At 33.8% G+C, this 20,524-nt stretch overlaps 1 protein-coding gene across 3 annotated transcripts in view; it reads right to left on the bottom strand.

The window, feature by feature from the left end:
- Positions 1-101: 101 nt before the first annotated feature.
- CDH18 (cadherin 18) overlaps positions 102-20,524 on the bottom strand; it is an 870,012-nt gene continuing 849,589 nt past the window's right edge. For 2 of the 3 annotated variants that reach the window (XM_081054270.1, XM_081054269.1), the window contains 2 exons: positions 6,906-7,157; positions 102-2,503 (listed from right to left, as the gene is read on the bottom strand). In XM_081054270.1, coding sequence (XP_080910396.1) covers positions 2,013-2,503; positions 6,906-7,157 — 743 coding nt within the window. In that variant the 3' untranslated portion in view covers positions 102-2,012. The remainder of the gene's footprint in view (positions 2,504-6,905; positions 7,158-20,524) is intronic. The other variant, XM_081054271.1, reaches the window with a different exon arrangement.

The raw sequence follows: 20,524 nt of genomic DNA, 5'->3' as shown, positions 1-20,524 counted from the left end.
GCCCCTGAGTATCTCTTTTGATTTAGCTTTATACTGGAATGTACATTATTAGGATATACAAAATGATAAAGTAGCATCTGGAAAGTTAAAATATTGTAAAAAATTAAATTACATTTTATTCCTCAGGCTTGAAACACAAATGGAGAATTATTCAAATTAAACTTACTTCTCATACCTCAAAATGGAAATATGATAGCACAGGGCAATTGCAAACACAGGCAAAAATTTAAAATTTTGCACATAAAGTAGAATCAGACAGAAAGAGTCATATAACTTTTGAGGACACTAGCTTATGATAAATTTAAATAGCAAAGGCAAAACTCCCCCTAAAATCATTCTTAATTGTGGATTTCAATTAATACATAAATGCGGTTGTTTTTAGAGAATAGGATCATTAATGCTTTGAATTCTTATTTCAAGACCAATAGCAACAATAGCAAAACATTATCTAAACAATTTGGGGAAATAACCCTAAGAAGTTCTAAGAAAATTTACTTATTTATGAAAATATTAAAATAATTAAACTTGTGTATATTTCATGTAGTTAGCAGATGTTTAACTGTTGGAGGTTTTATGAAATTATCCCATGACAATATATTTTATTCAGAATGTATGTAAATATATATTTATAGGCTAATGGAATTAGAAAATTAGATGGTGTCTGCAAGCCTTTACAGTTGGCAAAGCATTTTACAGATGCTTATTAATCCTCACACAAGCCTGTCTTTGCCATTTCCACAGAACTCTGAAGCTCAGAGACTTTGGGGATGTGTCCACCAATAGTAAGTGTAAATCTCCTATTTTGTTGCCTCTAGTTCACATTTTCCTGTATATCCCAAGCACATAAGGGCTAATCAGTCAGTGAGATAGGGAAAGTTTGAACCTGGGTATGGAATAAAAAGTGTCAATCAAAAGTCTATGAAGTTTGTGTAAATTGGGAGGATAATCTTTTCAGACTACATTCTTATCTTGTGAGGTACATATTTTCCATGACTGCCATGTTACACGTAAGTAAATTGGACTGAAGTTTAAACCAATCACAAACTTTTTGACAACTAATTTTAGTTATAGGAATGATAAAATCTGCTGATTTAAACATACTTAAACCGATAAGTATGGAGGAAAACAAACAAAAAAAAAAAGAGTTCCCCAATGTTTTGTACAGGATGAGGTTTGCAGCTATTTTTTAGATTAAATCTTTCCCTGATCCGATTATCTGAGCATACACCTTACATCATTAATTTTATTCATTAAAATAAAGGAGATTTTCCTGTTAAGATAAAAGAGGGCAAGCTGGACAGAGACAGCGGTCTCCTTGCTTCAGAGAAGTGCACAGTTAGTGCACAGAAGTTGCATACATTATAGTGCAAGCAGCAAACCCCAAGCTCCATCAATTTTGTATGGAGAAAAGAAGTGGGGAGGGCAAAGGAAAATCGTACATACGTACAAGTCCATGACAGAGTGGCCTGGTCTATTGGCTATATATAGCTCATGTCACTTAAACACAAGACAAAGCTAATGAGATTTATCACAAATAGACTGTGGGTCTCAAGAGTCCACCCAGAAAAGTGGAAAAACAGGTCATGATTACCTTCACAAGTTTCATTCTGCAGTGTATCACCCCTAGAAATCAGAGTCATACGTGATTTCGAACCTTTCTATTTAGTTTTGCTTTTGGAAAAAAAAATCACAAAATATTGAAACAAATAACATTGTTTGGCTTAATTCAGGTATTCTTAATTAAACAGTACCACAGACTTTATTGAGCAATTGAAAATATACACAAGGAACAATAGCTTTTTCTTCGCAGGTTTTCCATTTTGTTTTTAATTTGACTTTCTTCCGATTAAATAACCCAATTTCGATCATGAAAAGGGCACTTGTTTCTACAGTGGCTGTGTACGACTTGCTCAGTTCCAAGTACTGTTTCCACGCTTCTTCCTTGTCATGGCTGAGGTTATATCTGCACTTGCTCAGGAAGCAAATTCTAGAATGTTTCAAGAATCGACCCCCTAAGTTGTTCTTTCAGATTCTATTTCTCCATAGAGTTCAGCTAACTTTTTAAACTCCGGCCCCCAGTCTCCAAGGTAGTGATAATCCTGGTCAGATTGGGTCGTAGCTGAGTCCAGCGAGCTGATGGAACCAGCTTCCGATCTCTGACCCTCATAGGCGTACGTCTGGAGGGAGTCATAAGGGGGAACGCTGGGATCTAGGTCAGCTTCTGCCAGTCTTTGTTTAAGAAATTCCTGAACATCTATACTTTCCAGGGTGGACAATGTCTGGTGTCTGGGGGTGAGTTTCACTTCCGGTCGGATATCTCTCCGGTACTTGAGTTCCTCAGCAGCAGATGGATTCCTCAAGGCTGTGATGTCAAAGGCCTCCGTGTCTTCCTCCCCGCCCCCCTCGTCGTCATAGGTGACCACATTCTCCCGCACATCCTCCTCCGAAATGATCAGGGGCTCTTTTTTGCTGCGTCTCAGGGTGATAAAAAGGACTACAATTGCTGGGGGGAAATTGAAAGAGGATGAAAAGTTAGAAAGACAAGGACATTTTTGGAGATGTGACATCATCAATTTTCAACCCCTGTCATCAACGACACTCCACTTAGGCTTGCATTGTAACACTTGATCTCTACACTCTCTAACACTTCAAGGTTAACACTTCAAGGTTTTTTGATATCTCAAAGAATATAAAATATATATATATATATATATATATATATATATATATATATATAGAGAGAGAGAGAGAGAGAGAGAGAGAGAGAGAGAGAGAGAGAGAGAGAGAGAGAGAGGATTATATCTACAAAACATTGGGAATTACTGATCTTTTCTAGAAGCCCAGAATATTCTCATTTGCCAGGCTTATATATTCAGGGTATTTGATTCACGTTGCAGTATAACTACTCAGTGTATATGAACACTGAGGGAAACTGATAATGGAAAAGTCATAGGAAATTTTGACTGGAAAAAGAATGGTGTGTATACCACATATCAGTGAAATCATAGGGTAAAGGGGATCAAATATATGGTGATGGAAGGAGAACTGACTCTGGGTGGTGAACACACAATGGGATTTATAGACGATGTAATACAGAATTGTACACCTGAAATCTATGTAAATTTACTAACAATTGTCACCCCAATAAATTTAATTAAAAAAAAAAAAGAATGGTGTGTGTGGGTCTATCTACAGATACTTAATCCTTCTATGAGATGCACTAAAGGCAGGATGTTTCAAGTTTCTGTATAATAGAAAGGAGTGTCTATGACAAATACACTTACAGATATATATTTTAACCTGAAATTCATGTTTCTATACTGTATTTTATCTATCTATTTATGTCTGTATGCTGTATTTTATCTCGGAAACCCTGATTATATGTGAGCTTTAACAAATGGTTGTAAAGCAAACATACACCTAGTTAGCTCTCCTTTGATAAAGATTATATCTGGCAAGCTACAAACTATCCTTTCACCCCTTACCTCTAAAAAGGAACTTCTGTTCTTACTTTTATTGTTTTCTTGCTTCTCTTTATGGTTTAACTTCTTTTTATGGGTACCCTTAAGCAATATAGATAAGCTTTGTCTGTATTTGAACTAGATACCATAGTATGCATGTGCTTAAGACTGAAAATATGGAGAGGAAGAGGAAATTTTCCAAGCCAGAAGTGGAAAGGATAATTACAAGAGAAGTCTACTACGATATGTGGAAAGAGATGGTCACAGTGCACCGGGAGGAATCTAATTTTGCTGAGAAAAGGCAAGTGGGAGCCCATGAGGATGATGGGGGAAAAAAAAAGACAAAACATTTTTAGACAGAATCACAGAATGATCTGGAAAAACATGAAATAAAAGGATACTGACAAATAATGGGAAAATGTAATGGGGGAGACAGTGGCAGGCATGAGCAAGCACTGGGAAGCTGTGTTTTTGGAATGGAGTAATTACAGTGAGCTGAAAATGAAATGCTGATGCCACACACGGTCCTGCTTCAAAACGCACTATGTTACAGAATCAGTTTCCCATACATGTTGCTTATACTGCAAAGACATTTTCTAATATATCACTTTATCTTTGGGAAAAAAAAGAGATTTTCACCGAATGTAGTAAATCTGCATTTAATATTTCACTGTATTTTAGTGTAAATCCAGTCTAGGGCTTTCAAATACAATGCCCCAAGTTGCATCCTCAAGAAAATCACTTCTTTCTATTCAGAGGTTTAGATTTATTATCCACTACATATTTCTGCTCATCTGTATGATTTAGTGAGGAGGCTGTACTAGATTAAAATATCTACTTCTATATTTATTTGAGTAAATTTTCTTACTTTTGCCAGTAAATCAAGTTATTTTCCTTTATGTTGAAATGTTTGGTGATTGATGTCAAGGGAATTTATGTTCATGCATAACAGGGAGAATGTGATCAATACTACATATTGTCAAAGTATTGAGGTTATTTGCTTTCTTCACCAATAGTTGAGCCATATTTGCCTAATGAAACAGAGAGTAATGCTGGGTTTTATTATATGATAGCTTATATTTGCTTATTCCCTAAAATTTTACGAAATATTCTTGATATATTTTGATTCAAAATATAAATACTAGTTAAGTTTGAATCTTGAGCTTCTACATTCTGTCCCTTTCCCAAGCATAGATAGTTATTTTCCAGTGTTCAATATTGCTTGCTTTGTTACATACCCACTTAATATAAGGATCAAAATATAATTAATCATACAATCTGAGACACGTTTAAAGGTGAAAGGGGATGTTGTTTATAATTACACCAGGACGTCAGGACAAATATGGACATATGGCCCCGCTAGTCAAAGGCAAATTCAGATCAACTCAGAGAAAATGTGGAAACATGGATGATAAGATGTGCTCTTAATGAACTGCTTTATATTCATGCTTGTTCAGTAGGTGTTTCTGGAGCAGATGGCGCACAATACAGACTACATAAACAGTTCTTGTGGAGGAACGAAAGAATCATAGTTGTGAAAGTGTAAATGTGGCATTGTGGTAAAAGAATCTTCATGAATAGCGATAGCCTCAGTAAGAAAATAAGTTATATATATATATATATATATATATATATATATATATATATATATAATCAACTTATGGTTATTAACCATGCCAAACATATAATTTTACTTTAAACCATTATTTTAATGGCAATATACAGATGAAGTATTATAGAAATGTACACTTGAAACCTACAGAATTTTATTAACATATGTCACTCAATAAGCTTAATAAAAGAAAATGTTTGAAAACCAAATTAAATGTTACCTAAAAATCCCAAGACCGAATTTATTTCAAAAGAACAACTGAAGATAATAATTAGACACATATTTGAGAGTTAAATCATTATTCAAAAACTGGTGGTCAAATGAATATATTCAAATGATATCCTCTCACCAGTCTATAAAACCATACATGTGAAACAAGTTATAACTCCTTACAGTGGGTCATTTGGGGAAAAAGTATATGGTAGAGTCATGGTGTTGTAAAAGAAATAGGAGATACAGAGCTTGTCCTTCTTCATTCAAAATTATAAACGATTTATGGTATTTTGAAGTTTGGTTATATAATCTAGGTTGAAACATGAATAAACTATTACTTTTGAGAGGTCCTTATTTTAATGAATATTTTATTTTTTGTGTAGTACTTCTTTTTCTTCAGTTATTTTACCTTGCAGCTTGGCCAGGATTTTAAATCCACTTGATTATTATTATTTTTTAATTTAAGGAAGTTAAAATGAATTCATTAAGTTCCATTAATTTATTTTATTCAAAAAGGAATTTAAATTCGGGTAAACATTTCTTACTTGTTATTAATTAATTAATTACTTAATTAATTTATTTAATCATTCCAGTGGTTTGAATTCTAAGAGATTTTGAGTTTTCATAACTTAAACTGCCAAAAAATTGCATTTGAATACATTATGTACTGACTCCCCACATACTAATTTATCTAAGATCATTAAAAAAAAAAAAAAAGAAAAAATAACCTTTTTGGCTATTTTACATATAGCACTTGGAAACTTATATCAAGAAACAAGTTTATGGCACTATGTAATAAACATTAGATATTTGTTCAGTAACATGAAATGATTAACATCACAGTTTTCAAATGGAATCTCAGGTACTTTTCGATAAAATTTCAGCTAAAATTTTGATAAATATTATTATCCAGTGTTCTGTATCATAGTATCCAAGATCACTTTTGATTTCACTTCAAACATCCTGATATTGCCCACCTTTCGTCACTCACAGTATGCTCATCCAAACTATGCTGTCTGAGCAAGACATGCATTGCCTTCTCACTTTGCCTATGTGCTCTCCTGCCAACATGAAATTTGTTTTCTACTTCATTCACAGCCATCTTTTTTCAAAATGCAACTTTTACAACAGGACTCTGTTACTGTAAACTTCTCTTTACACTTGTAGAACAAAGCCCACCATCTTTACCATGCCCCAGGAAGCCCCCAACTATCTCGCCCCTGACTAAATTTCCATTCTACTTCTCAGCCTTACTACATTGCACCTTGCTCTCTACTCCCTCTGTACAGGTAATTTGTCTTCTATCCCAAAAACAAAGCAAGAAACATTTCTTACAAGAATATCTCTGTCTCACCAAAACATATAGTTTTGTTTATTTTAATGTATGTACAGTAACAAGAAAAGAGTAAAAGATAAGGTTGCATATAGGTAGAAGGGAGAGCACATGATGGAAAAATAAATATATAACCACTTAGAAGCTCTTTCTCTCTCTGTCTCTCTCTGTCTCTCTCTCTCTCTGTCTCTCTCTCTCCATATCTCTCTCTTCTCTAATGCATCGCTGGCCACTGTAGTATATTTAGAAGTGCCATCGTATGGCATTAGGATTTAGGATGACTTACCTAGGAGGATGAGAACACACAGAAGGATAGCGATTAAGGCTCCTGTACTCAAACCAGCCGAGGACAGGAAGGCTTCTGCATGGCAGGTCCGCACGCGCCCATCTCTATCGCATGCACAAACCCTGATGGTGAGGGTGCTGCTGCTGGTGAGAGAGGGGATTCCACCATCAGAGATCATAATGGGGAGATAATACACATCCTGAATAGTTCGACTAAATCTCCTCCGCCTTGTCAGAATGCTGGCTGTGTTATCTATGACAGACATAAGCAAAACAAAATGTACTTAGTAAAGCCGCCATGAAAGAGTCACATTTCCTTTAGTGGATAAAATGAGTATGTGGGATTTGTTTGTTTGTTTGTTTATGAAATGGACAAGGGGGTAATGAAGTGGCTATTATTAAAGAGTAACTAATATTGGTTCTCAAATTGAGAAACCTATTTGAAAAATTAATAGAGTTCAAACTAAAGGGGTGGTGGGGAGAATGGTGGAAGGCAAGGAGGGTGAAAGTAATAAACATTTTGGGCATGAACATAATAGCCAAATGACTTAAAAGGATACAGATAACTTAAAGTCAGTAGATCCTAAACTTTTGGGTGAGCCAGTGGTCCCTACCCCAAACCTGATGACTCTGAATAAATACAATAGGAACTTACATCTACAGTTTTAGCAAACCATTCAGGTGATGTTCATGTACAAAAAAGTTTGAGAGCCACTGGTATAGATAATATAATTATGGAGACACCAGAACAATTGACAAACTTTTTTAGATGTAGTTGTGATTTGAATTACTCTTGTTATACTGGGTACATCATGGGAAAGTTAATGATGAATAAAATTTAATTCTATTTTTATATGCTTTTAAAATGCTATATACTATATAGCAAATTTTCACATGATATATTGTGATTAATCCACCCAACGTTATAAAGGATAAGATGTTAAATTTGTTACATTTTAGGGGATATTATTTTTGCTATAAATAATAATTAGAAAATAAATAAGCTGAATCCCAGAGGATACATTGGCCAAAACCACAGAGCTAATGAATAATCAGTATACAGTCGCAATATATTCTAGACCTCTGCTCAAAAGTACAATGTCAAACTGCCTCTTCTCCACCAACTCACTTCCAGTTTGTATTGATGGCCTCAGGTACATGTAGTACATGATTCTCTTAGCATTGTTATTTGTCATTCTACGTCTGCTAGCTTAAAGATCCTCCAGCTACACACTTGGAAGTGCTGCTTAGATCTCTACTTGGAAAGACTCCGGGCCCTAGCTGTAGATGGCTGGCTGGCTCAAGGTCATACCCTTTAGAAGCAGTGCATCGTCAATGACTCGTTGCTACAAGGTTATAAAGGTCAAGCCATTTTCTCAGAATGCAGACAATACTAAAAGGCAGATTTAATTTTCCCAAGCTTTCTCATGGGCTCAGTGCGGCGGCATTACAATATCATGGCAACTCAGTTTCTCACTCTGCCCAAACCTTCTTCCTCCCTTTGGGGTCCACAGATGTTGATTCCAGAGGTACACGGCAATAAACATCATATCCTCTGAACTCCAACTTCCCAGAGAACCCAACCTGCAACTACACCTATGAGGTAATTACGTCTCACTAAAAAGTTAATGAATCATTAGATAATTCCATTTACAGATTCTTCCTCTCATATAAATTTATTTTGAAAATTTGAATTCTGTTACATATAAGTATGCTTATGATCGTCACGATACAGTACCCTACATATATATTTTCTTGATTGCTCATTGACAAATTAATGCAATAGAAAGACAAATTTTTCAAATATTAAATGTCAAGCAATAAAACACATGAGTTCTATACATTCTGTATGCATATATAAATTTTATAGATAGATAGATATTATATATGTATCTATCTCTGCATATATGTAAATTATACATCTATGAATTATATATCTATGTCTATATCTACATCTATATATCTCTGTTATATACATATTCTGTATGTATATATAAATTTTATATATGTATTAAATATCTTTATATATCTCTGTATACATACATATATACATACATGAATACATACATATATACGTACAGAGCGTGCCAAAAAATGTATACATATTTTAAGAAAGGAAATACTGTATTAATATTGTAATACTCAATGTATACCGATAAAAGATGAATGCAAGTCATGTGTACACAGTTTTTTTGGCACCCCTGATGTGTGTGTGTGTGTCTGTGTATGTATATACATGTGTATATATATGTACATATGTATATGTGTACGTATGTACACATATACATACATATATATATATATATGTTGTTGAAGGTATGTTCTAGAGCATAAATGAATAATTTGGTAAGGAATTAAAGATGATTTTCTTATCTGATAGAAGAGGAAAAAGAAATGTATAAATTGTCTATTGTGAAGTAGGTTTCAGAATAGAGAAAGGAAAAGAGGAGAAACTGCATCATACATGTTGTATAACAGCCACAGGTACTTTCACAGAAAACCTGAGCTTTAAGGAATCACATCCATTAGCTGTGAGATGTTCCATTGTGATTAATATAAACCTATGTACATGCACAGTTCCTTAGTCTAAGGAAAACCTATGAACTAAGGATTCACAGACACAAACATGTTTGAGAATCTCATTGCTGGCCTTCTGAAGAGGAGATGTAAGGCACTGGTCACTGATCTCAGTACCATGAATAATGACGTGTGGAATGACATGATAACGTGCAGTGCTAGCCGGGGACTTCCTTTTATGGGTCTGGTCCAGTCTACACTTTACATTCATAATTTGGAAGCATGTCCTCTTTCAGAATAATTATTGGACATGCAATCAGAAACAAGAAAAAAGCAAAAGTATATTTGTAGTATACTTTAAGTTCTTAAACAGAAAACTCTCAGACACAGAGGCATAAAAATGTACTTTCTTTTCTCCAGCTGAAGGTCTGACTTTTGAAAAGAAAAGAGGATTTAAAAAGCAAAAAGCTGCCCACCTAGAAAAGCTTAGCACAGCAGAATAATGAGTTCTTGCCAAGGGATAATATGTACCTCACTAGAACTACAAAAAATGTACTTGGTACAAGGCTCTCTGAACTTGAAAAAGAAAATTTTGATCTAAAATGAAACGGATAAAAAGAATATATGTGTGTGTGTGTATATATATATATATATATACACACACACACACAGAAAACAAAATTGGTCTAGCTGAAGCTGCAATTTAGACAACAGCCACAACAAATCACTAGCTTTAAACATGTTTTAAAAATTAAGTATTATAGAAAGTCTTGTATGACTACCAAATGAACTTAAAAAACATTAATATGAGCTGAATAAAGCAACCCCATAGCAGACTGGAATAGAATTTCTATCAATGGATAAGTGCTAATTATCAATGTAAAATTAAGGGCAATCTCTATTAATGCATACACAAGCTTGGTTCTTCAATCTTACTCTCAGTAGTTCAGATGAAGACAGAAGCTTACAGAACATTTGGAATCCAGTTTAATATGGCTAAGATATTGGATTAGGATTCATGGGGAGTTTGAACAACCAGCACAAGGTCTTTATCAAGAGGACATACCGATGCATGTTACATTGCATACTTGGAAAATTTTCATATGAGAGAGGTGGCATTAAGTTAAAACAGTCTTAGAAGCATTCAATAAAGGTATAGGGTTTCTATGCATCTCTTTATTGAAAAGACTTCATTGGAATGCTGTGCATACTTTTGGGTTTCCTATCTTAAAAGTAATGCTTTAACCCAACGGACTGTATTTACAACAACTTGACTGGAATGGTAAAAGATTGGAAACATTTATCATATGAAGGATTTTTGAAATAACAGAGTGTGATAATTCTACATGTCACTTGCAGATTTAGGTGACCAAATGGTCTCAGAAAATGTCCAGAAAATCTTGGCAAACTTTCTTAGTAATTAATATCTTTATGGGTATAATCAATATAGTCTTGATATTCCAAGCAACTGTATCTTCAATGTAATGCAGAAATAGCCTTAAACATGTTTAAACTTTCAAAGTAGATGACAATGCATTATTTATTTTCTTACATATCCCATTTCTTGTCCAGAAAAGGATATAGGCACATATAGGAGAAATGAGGGAGACTGCTATAAGATATATATTTGACTCATGTAGACATATTGTGAAGACTATAAAAGAATTAAAATTTGGAGTCGTTTGAAAAGCAATAGCAATAAAATTTATTTTTGTAGCTAGAAGAATTGTAGGAATTTTATAATTGACTAATAATTTTGTGGGGACCTTTCACAAAAATATTTATACTAAAATATATTGTTGGTTTGATAGGTACACTTTCAACATCTATATTTCTACAGGAAAGAAGGCTACAGATCATGATAGTCTAATACAACTTGTATACTGGTTCTGGAATTCAGACCAAATTTTCTTGAACTAGCAAAAAACTAGCCAAACCACTAAGGTATGATCTGATATGTCATTAGGTTCTTATGTCTATTTTTAGCAGTACATGTCTATTTTTTTGTTCAGTATTCTGACAGATCTTGAAAGATTAAAATCTCTGTGCTACTTTCATAAACTGCAAAACAGTTTAAGTTAAAATAAGGCATTCTTTTAAAATACTCCCTGAAGCACACACACACACACACACACACACAAAATCCTATATTAAAGTCCAATATTATCTTAGGTCTTGGGAAGTATCAAAATTATGTGCTCTTCTAAACTCTCATTAGACACCCATTCACTCCCTGTCATTTCAACAGATTTGTTGAATAATGATGCAGGCATAAAGATATATTTTATATCAACCATAGCCTAGCAGATTATTAAAATAGTATTTCCAAATCTATCAGGACTGCAGAAACATGAGATCCTTATATGTGGATCTCTTAGTGGACTTTCTTTTTAACGTGTCTGAAGAGAAAGTAGGAAATACTTCCACCAGACAGATAAATATGCGTGGCTTCATATCATTTTCTTTCTTTCTTTCTTTGTTTTGTTTTTGTGTTTTTTTTTGCATGGTCTTCCAGCAGCAGAAAAATCCATTTATAATTTAATTATTATCAGAGCCCATGCATGAAACGGTGCTCTTTTGCTTTCCTTGAAAGCGCCTTTCACATAATACGTGATAAATAGTGATTTGAACTGCACTCAGTAGGAACTTGTCTTCTGTTATATTGTCCTTATTATGTTTGACATGTATTAAGAAATTAAAACCAAAATGATCTAATGTATCTTGTAATACTTTGGCAGCATGATCTCCTCACTCTCCCTACTGAAATTTATTATTTCTCTCATGTTTCCTGACATCCCCTTCTTTGAATTTTAGACTTACCCTAATCTGGCTTTTCAGATTCTGGATTCTATCTGTTTATTAAGTTTGTAAATATCCTCTTGGTCTCACTTGTGTTTCTGCCAAACCACTAAGGTACGATCTGATATGTCATTAGGTTCTTATTCGTACCCTGGAATGTCATCCCTTTGACCATCTGCCACACTCCTTCATAATCTTTAAATCCCAGATAAACACAGCCATCCAATGCCTCAGGTTTCAGCTTTCAGATACATAAAAAATGCTGGTAAAATAGTAGCAACCATCCTAAATGACTTCACTAATTATACAGAGCAACTTAGACTATGCTCTCAGAGGAGATTAGAAATCAATCTAGTAATTTTTGTTTTTCCCTTCATCAGATGTCATACTTAGGTATTCTAAGTTGATTTTGCTATTTTCTTGCAAGCCCTATTCCCTAACTCACAGCAGGAAAACACCTCTGTCTGAAAAGAAACTACCATCTATTATCAACTTTTTAAAATTGCATCTGGGACTTCTCATTCCTTTCTTGATATTAATTATGTCTATCTCTGTATCCCCGACTGTGTATATTAGAGAGTTTTTAAAAAGAAGATAAGTACATAGGAAACAAAAATATGAATCATGAGGAAAATAAGCAAATTTCATGAATAACACATGCATTTACATAAGAGTATTAATTTAGGTGAAGGTGACAAAGAATAAAAACGGAAATTTTAAAAATAGAAATCCAACCCCATTTTCAAAATAACTCGTAATCATAGCACCATAATAATTACAGAAATAGAGATAAGAGCAGCAGTTTACAAACAAAATGAAACAAACAAACAAAAAAACGAAGAGAGAAACCCTCTTCCCATTATTTATCACATACCTTTAACAAATACTATTATTTTTAGTAGGGAATGGATGAGTCAAAGTAGAAGAAAGTATGTATGGTGTAATTCAATTTATAAATATTGAAGAAAATTGCAAACTCTTAGAGAGCTTTTATAAAGGTAACATATAATGCTTTTTTAAAAAGTGCTTCAAGTTCCCCCTGCCTGAAAGCAGAGAGTGGAAAAGATGACTTTTGCAGCGGTATGTGGTTCTGAGCAAGGAATAAGGCAAAAGAGTATAACCTGCATTTTCACAAAAGGAAAGCAAAACGAAGTGGCACAGAATGGTAAAATTAGCTACATTTTTATTTTGTTTTTCTACTTTTATTGTTTTGCTTAGGGAATGAGTCAGCTGTCCTTTTGCTGTCAGTGGGAGTACATATAGCATAAGACGATGAGAGGAGGTGTGGGCTGGCAAACCCATTAGCAAAAAAATATATAAAAGGTTAAAAACAAACAAACAAATAAAACTCACAGAGGTTAAACTAAGGAGAGAAAAAAAAAGCATATTAATATATATTTTTTTCTATCTAGAGCAAAAGACCCACTACAAAAAATCATATCACTACATTTGCAAGTCACACGTTCCCATTTAAGTACATGCAAACTGCCTTATGACTAGTCAAGCTTTGGGTTCTACCTTCACATAAAGGACAGTGTGACTCTGTCAGGTGTGACTGGATAAACATCATAAGTGAAGAAGGAGATTTGATTGGGAAGAGAAAGCATTCATAGCATAAGTGAAAGGGCCTCATCACTGGCAGTAGGCGAGTTAGCAGGCCCAGCTGCTCCCACATCCACTAGAGGACGTCTGAGGCTCCGTTTGCAACTATGTTCTCAGGACAGGCTATGTGTGCTATTTTATTTGGAAATGGACGCAACGTTAAATGGTCTTTTGAAGCCCTGTGGACAGAAACAGAATTTTAAATGGTTATAATCTGTAGAGAAAGTATGCATATTATTACACCAGCTGGGAGTTCTGGTTTGAAGGACAGAAATAAACTATGGCAATATTGATTACTATGAATCTGACAATGCCAAAGAAGTACAAAATAAACATAAAATGCCCCATGGTTTCCAATATATATCAAACACATTTAGTTACTAGAGGACTCCGAAATTTGAAAGAAAAAGACATTTTTTTCAACAGCTCCATAGTCAAATTGGAAAATGTCCCTTATCTTCAACTCAATGCAATGTAAATCAAAGTTATTCTTTCACCAAACCCAAATATCCATAAAGAAAAACAGTATTTTCCTATGTGACCTTTTAGTGTTCTGCAAAAAATAATAAAAGATTTGTAAATAATATGATCTCATTTTTGGAAGTAGAAATGAGTATTGCAAAGAAATAAAGAAAAATAATGAACCCAAGGAAAAAAGAAAATCTTCAGAATGCTTCAGCAAGGTGAAAATGACAGTCTACAGAATCTTTTGTTTAATATGATGAAAAATGGTCATTTTCAGTGCAGTTCTTTCATTATTTTTAAAAGAATGTGCTATTTGGAGTCATTTATTTTTGAAGAATAGAAGTGTGTGCAAAACTGGAAAACATATACAAGAAGAAATACAAATATGAGTAGCAGATATTCTTGATAGCAACTTACCAACAAAATTATAAGGATTTTCATATTGGAAAAGCACATTAAATGTTATTTAGAACCCTGAAAACAGAGATACATTGGTATAGTAGTTATAAATTACCTTTTCCCCTACTAAAATCTGTAAGGTTTATAAATTCACTTGACAATTGGAATTATGCCTATGAAGTAGGCTGGCAAATCTCCTTGCCTCAAATAAAACCTAGTCCCTTAAGAGGCAACATCAAGATCATGAAGCACAACAGATTTACCTTGTAGACTAATGATGGTTTTATGGTGGGCAATTAGGTTACAATTTATATTACAAAATGAATGAAAAAGTAATTACATGCACTGACCCCGGGTGTAAGCCTATATTCATAGACTTTGACACATTATGGCTATAGTTCATTGCTATAGATATTTGGTTAAGCAGTCAAAATTATACAATGGATTTTTAATGCTAAAATTAAAATCTTACCTATCACAATTTAAAGAGAAAGTGATACTAGGGAAAACTGCATTTTAATCCCAAAACATTTCATGCTGTTTTTGTTGTTTTAGAGTAATACAGTTTAAGAATACTGCAGCTTAAAATTATCTTTTGAACTCTTGCTTTTAATCTTAAGTATAATTGCTTCATTATTAATATATTATCGGTTGATGATAAAAAATAAGGTTTTATATACGTATACACACACAATATACAGAGCTGTGAATTGTGAATACAGAGATATTCATAATTAATATATCTATATAGATATATACCAAAAGAAGAAAAGAAATCCTTCATTTGGCTATTTTCCAAATCTATCTTCAGTACTTAACAGGTAAGTAAGGGGTCATAACCTGCCAGATAAATATTGAAGACTATTGTTTGGCACCATTTTTCTATTCACCACCATTTGTACCAGAGCAGCTGAAGGGTTTATGGCAGAATATCTTATTTTTGGAGCATGGGATGCAGCTCAGTGCTTAATAATTAGTGTATTTATTAGTGAATTAAAATATCTGTGTCTCTGCTTAGTCACATCTCCTTGGCTAGATTCTTCTAACTTACATAACTGATGCTGCATTCTGTCACCTCTCTGCTGTCTTCATTTCCCACCTGAGTAAAAAGTATTCTTTGATTTGCTGTACCTGGTAGAATACTCTGTCCTTTAAAATCACATGTTCCACCTCTTCTAAGAGGACAACTTTCAGTGATCTCTGTAAAGTAATTCACATTTCACTGCCCTCAATTGCAAGTTACATTTTGTATCATCCTTATTTTCTCAATTAGGTGGCCAGTTTCTCGAATGCAGGAGCTGTGCGTTTTAATTCCTTATATTCTGAAGAGCTCAGACTCATGCCTCCCAGACAGAGGACACAGTGCATATCACCTTAAAGATTAAGTGGTAGGAGGAAAACGATGTTTACTTAAGAGCTGACTACAAAATTTCTTTTAGAGAAAAAAATAAAAACATTCTAAGAAAGGAAAAGTGTGGTGGCGAATAGTAATATAGAATGAGGCTGAAGTAAAACACGTTGGGCAGCCAGTGTAAAATGTCAAGTGAGGAAATAGGTGTGTGTGTGTGTGTGTGTGTGTGTGTGTGTGTGTGTGTGTGTGTGTGTGTGTGTATGTGCCTGCTAGCACACATTTGTGTGTCTATTTCAGGTGTTTTCATTTTTAGATATAATCAATTAATATATTCTTATTGAAAATATTAAAAGTGCATTTCACAGACATTTCCTAAAAATGTATTACACTTTCTATCATATTGCCATTATTACTTTTATATGTGATTATACTCTACACTCAAATCATTGTTTCTGTTCAATGTAGAATCATACATTTTTTTTTTATATTTTGCCTTTACCTTTTAAAAGATTTACTTTTATCTTATTTTTATTCAGCTCTTATAGCTCCAGATATTTTGTCAATGGTATTTTATTGTAACGGATACATAGTTTTTATGTTTTCTGAGACAGTGTTTTAAAATATCCTTCCCTGATTGACACATGAGTATTATCTTAGGTAGGAAGATAAGACTTTTACTGTAGTTCTTTTTCTTAAATGTTACTTAAAAACCATCCACTGACTATTTGCTTATAATTCTAAAATCTGTACTTCATCTCCACTCATTCTCTTAACAATTCAAATTCACTGTCTGGAAATCTGTACAATGATTTCCTCATCTGACAAGTTAGGGGATTTCATTGGGATACATGCATATTGTTTCTTCTTAAACCCAAATATTCCCTTTACTTGGTGATTTCATATATTCATTATTGTTTTTCCATCTACTTATTCATTTAAATAAACACAATCTTCAATGTACCCTTTATAAGTTGTAGCACTTTGTGTGTGATATCAAATTCTTTATATTTTGATCTCTCTTCATCAACATAAAATAATAATTGTCACCATATCTTCATTTCACAAATAGGAAACTGAGATAAACTGAGAGTAAGGACTTGGCTACAATTAGCACACACAATTAGCAGAAAAATCAGGTTTCAAAGAGAGGTAACCTATTTCTAGAGTCTAACTCTGAAACATTCCTCAATATTGCTTCCCTCCGCTTTTTAAATTGCATTTAACAAATATTTATTCAAATTTATTGTGTCAAGTACTGTGGTAGGAGTAAGGAATACAACTGTAAATAAGTCAGACACAAAACTCTGTCCTCATGGAACTTACAGTCTAAATGGTGACAGAGCCCACAGTGTAATAAGTGCTGTGATTAGGGAGTGGAGGTTATCTTGTAACCACATTTGTCATTTAAAAATTAATTGATATGCTCTGGTTAAAGATGGGATCCAAGTGTTGGGTGGTTGATGTGCTGGCCAACTGGCTGGTATGGGAATGGATCTTTTCCAGTTATGATTCCAAGTGGACGGACACGGTGCGGCCAAAACTTGGATGAAAAGGGGGAAGTGACTGGAGGTTGGTAGAAGATAGGAACAGTAGACGTAGCAACATGGAGTGGAAAGGTACCCCACGTCCCTGTCAGTTTGAGAAGGTGTGGACAGCATTATTATTTTGGGCAATGCTGTTCCTCTTTGATCTTTCTGATCACTAGTTCCATTTTCAGCAGTATCAGTTTGAATTTTGTCATCTTACCATAATTTTTAAATCAGTAATATTTTAGCTTACAAATTTAGTTAGATGTGTATGTTTTTCTTTCTAATATTAAGTATACCCCTATAATGCTAACTGCCTCTGTACCTTAACTTACTTGACCCCTGCAATGTCCTTTGCTTTTCCAATTAGGGGGGTTCTTTGAATTTTGATTCCTAGGGACAGTGGGCGGCTTGGGCTGGAGCCAGCGCCTAAATATTTTCTTGCAGATTTCAACACCACTCTGTTTTGGAACTGACTTTCAGGATGCATTCTTAGGCCACTTTTATTTAGTTGGACATGTTATCCCAGTAATGATTTAGAAGAATTCGTTAGAAATCATTTCTGAGGCTACAATTTCTTTAATCTGTTATTTCTTCCAGATATGTGATAAGCTGGGCTGCTTTTTTGCTATACTCTGTTGACCCATAACTTTCAGCATTATTGAGCTTTAAACTGAATAGTTTGAGCTTTGAATATATGGTACTTTGGGGAGAAAGACTGTAGTAAGCATGGAAGGGTAACAGGGGAAACGAGGCAGAGAAAAAGGGAAAAACTGGTGGAAATGGTAGCTGGCACAAAGAGTGACAATGTCATATACCTCACTCTAATCCACAGACATTTTGGAGAGGATCTTGGTTTTGCTCAATACATTGGATTGGGTTCTGAACCAAGTTGAATTAAATTTTAAAGAACAAATAACGAGCATATCAGTGAACACGCAGGCAGCCAGCAGCTCAATGATAATTAGATTACTATTGAACGATGTCCTTTCTTCCAAGCCTAGTTTATATCCCCACTACTTAATGAGATTGTTCCCAAATGACTCTTGCTTTATAAGATGTAGGTCTTAGTAAAATAGTAGTTTGTGACTGACCAATACTCCCTGATAACAAAGACAAAGCCTACATTTTTCAAGAAATTATGTGTTTGATGGCATTAAGGAACTGCTAAAGCAAAACAACTAGAAATAAGATTCCAGAGGAGAAAGATGTGGAGAGGTGAAATATTGATTACAATCTTCTTATACCGTTTTACCCCGAATATGAGACCTAGACAAACAATCAGCTCTAATGTGTCTTTTGGAGCAAAAATTAATATAACACCTGGTCTTATTTTACTATAAGACCCAGTCTATAATATAATATAATATAATATAATATAATATAATATAATATAATATAATAAAAATAATAAATATAACATAACATAACATTATATAATATAATATAATATAATATAATATAATATAATATAATATAATATAATATTATACTAGATCTTATATTAATTTTTGCTCCAAAAGAACGCATTAGAATTGATTGTCTGGCTAGGTCTTATTTTCAGAGAAACATGGTAGGAACAAGAGGTTGGAATTCCAACCCAAGAATAGAGAAACGAGAATTTTTTTATGCAAGTACCCAGGGCCTATAGTTAGGAAATTGAGGGCCCTCAAGCACATGGCTGATTTTCTCTAAAGAAAATTGAAAGTTTAAATTAGAGGTTCATCAGAAAGCTAAAACTCTAAGCTGAAAAGCCCTGGAAAGGGCTTTGTTTGTTTGTTTTGCCATCTCTTATTTACTGTTGAACAATGACTTAAGTGAGGGACAAGCTTGGGTGTCCCCAGTGCACTCTGTTGAAAGCCCTAGAAGACCATGCCATCAGAACAGAGACAAAATCAGAGACTACTCTAAAGGCAACTAACTGCAAATCAGCTTTGACTTAGTTCAAATCTGATTGGATTAAAGTAATAATCCTCCTCTCTAATTGCTTATCAGAAAAAATTGTGAATATTTTCTGAAGAAATGTATCAATTATTTGAATATCTTCTAGGTTCATACATTTTAAGAAATATGCAACAAAAAATTACTAGACACAAGAGATAAGACCATAAGTCCCAGTCTTGGTTCTCCAGGACCCATGGAAAAAAAAAAACCAAAACAAACAAAAAAAAAAACCGCCACTCTCTTGAGATAATAGAATTATAATAGCTGACAATGATTGCAAAATCATTATGATTAATATACATAAGTAAATACAGGAAAAGATTAAAAACAACAACAACATAAAAAAGATAGAGAATTGCAACAGAGATTTGCACTTCTATAAAAGAAAGAAATGGCTATCAAACTAAGCAGTATTTGTTTGGACTACGTTTTCTTTGAATGGATGTATTTGCTTTGATAAGACTCTTGTTTCCTAGAACGAAGTAATAAATGTATACTGGTGTTTTCTACCAATATATTCCCAGAACAAGTCATAATGAATTATAAAAAAAATAGGCACTAAATAAAAAAATAAAAATAAACAAAAACCTTTATATAAATAGGGGGAAACACTCAAGAAGTATGTGTTCTCCAAAGCTCAGATAAATTAGCAGATTCCAAATTAATGAGAGATGAAACAGATGGCAGAAAAGATTATTGAAGATAGTAAAGATCTGGAAAAACATGGAATATGGTATTAAACTTAATTATTTAGCAAGCAGACTTGGGTTGTAAATGGGGAATATTATCCGGATGGAGAAAGATCTTGGTTGTTCTGAGGACATTACTAGCTTATATGATTCCAGTCATAAATATTACTAAGGTATTTGTCTCCAGTGTTAGCTAAGTATACCTATATGAACATCTTATAATATATAAACAGGTGTTTTTTTAAAATAATTGCTTCTAGTAGGAATTAGTCCAATAAAGTGGGAAAAATTCTAAAGGAATTGAGAATTGACCATTGTCACATGCTAA

This window comes from Rhinolophus hipposideros (assembly GCF_964194185.1).
Source record: "Rhinolophus hipposideros genome assembly, chromosome: 7".
Taxonomy (NCBI): domain Eukaryota; kingdom Metazoa; phylum Chordata; class Mammalia; order Chiroptera; family Rhinolophidae; genus Rhinolophus; species Rhinolophus hipposideros.
The sequence above is the reverse complement of the archived record's forward strand: the minus strand, read 5'-3'. Positions and strand labels throughout refer to the sequence as shown.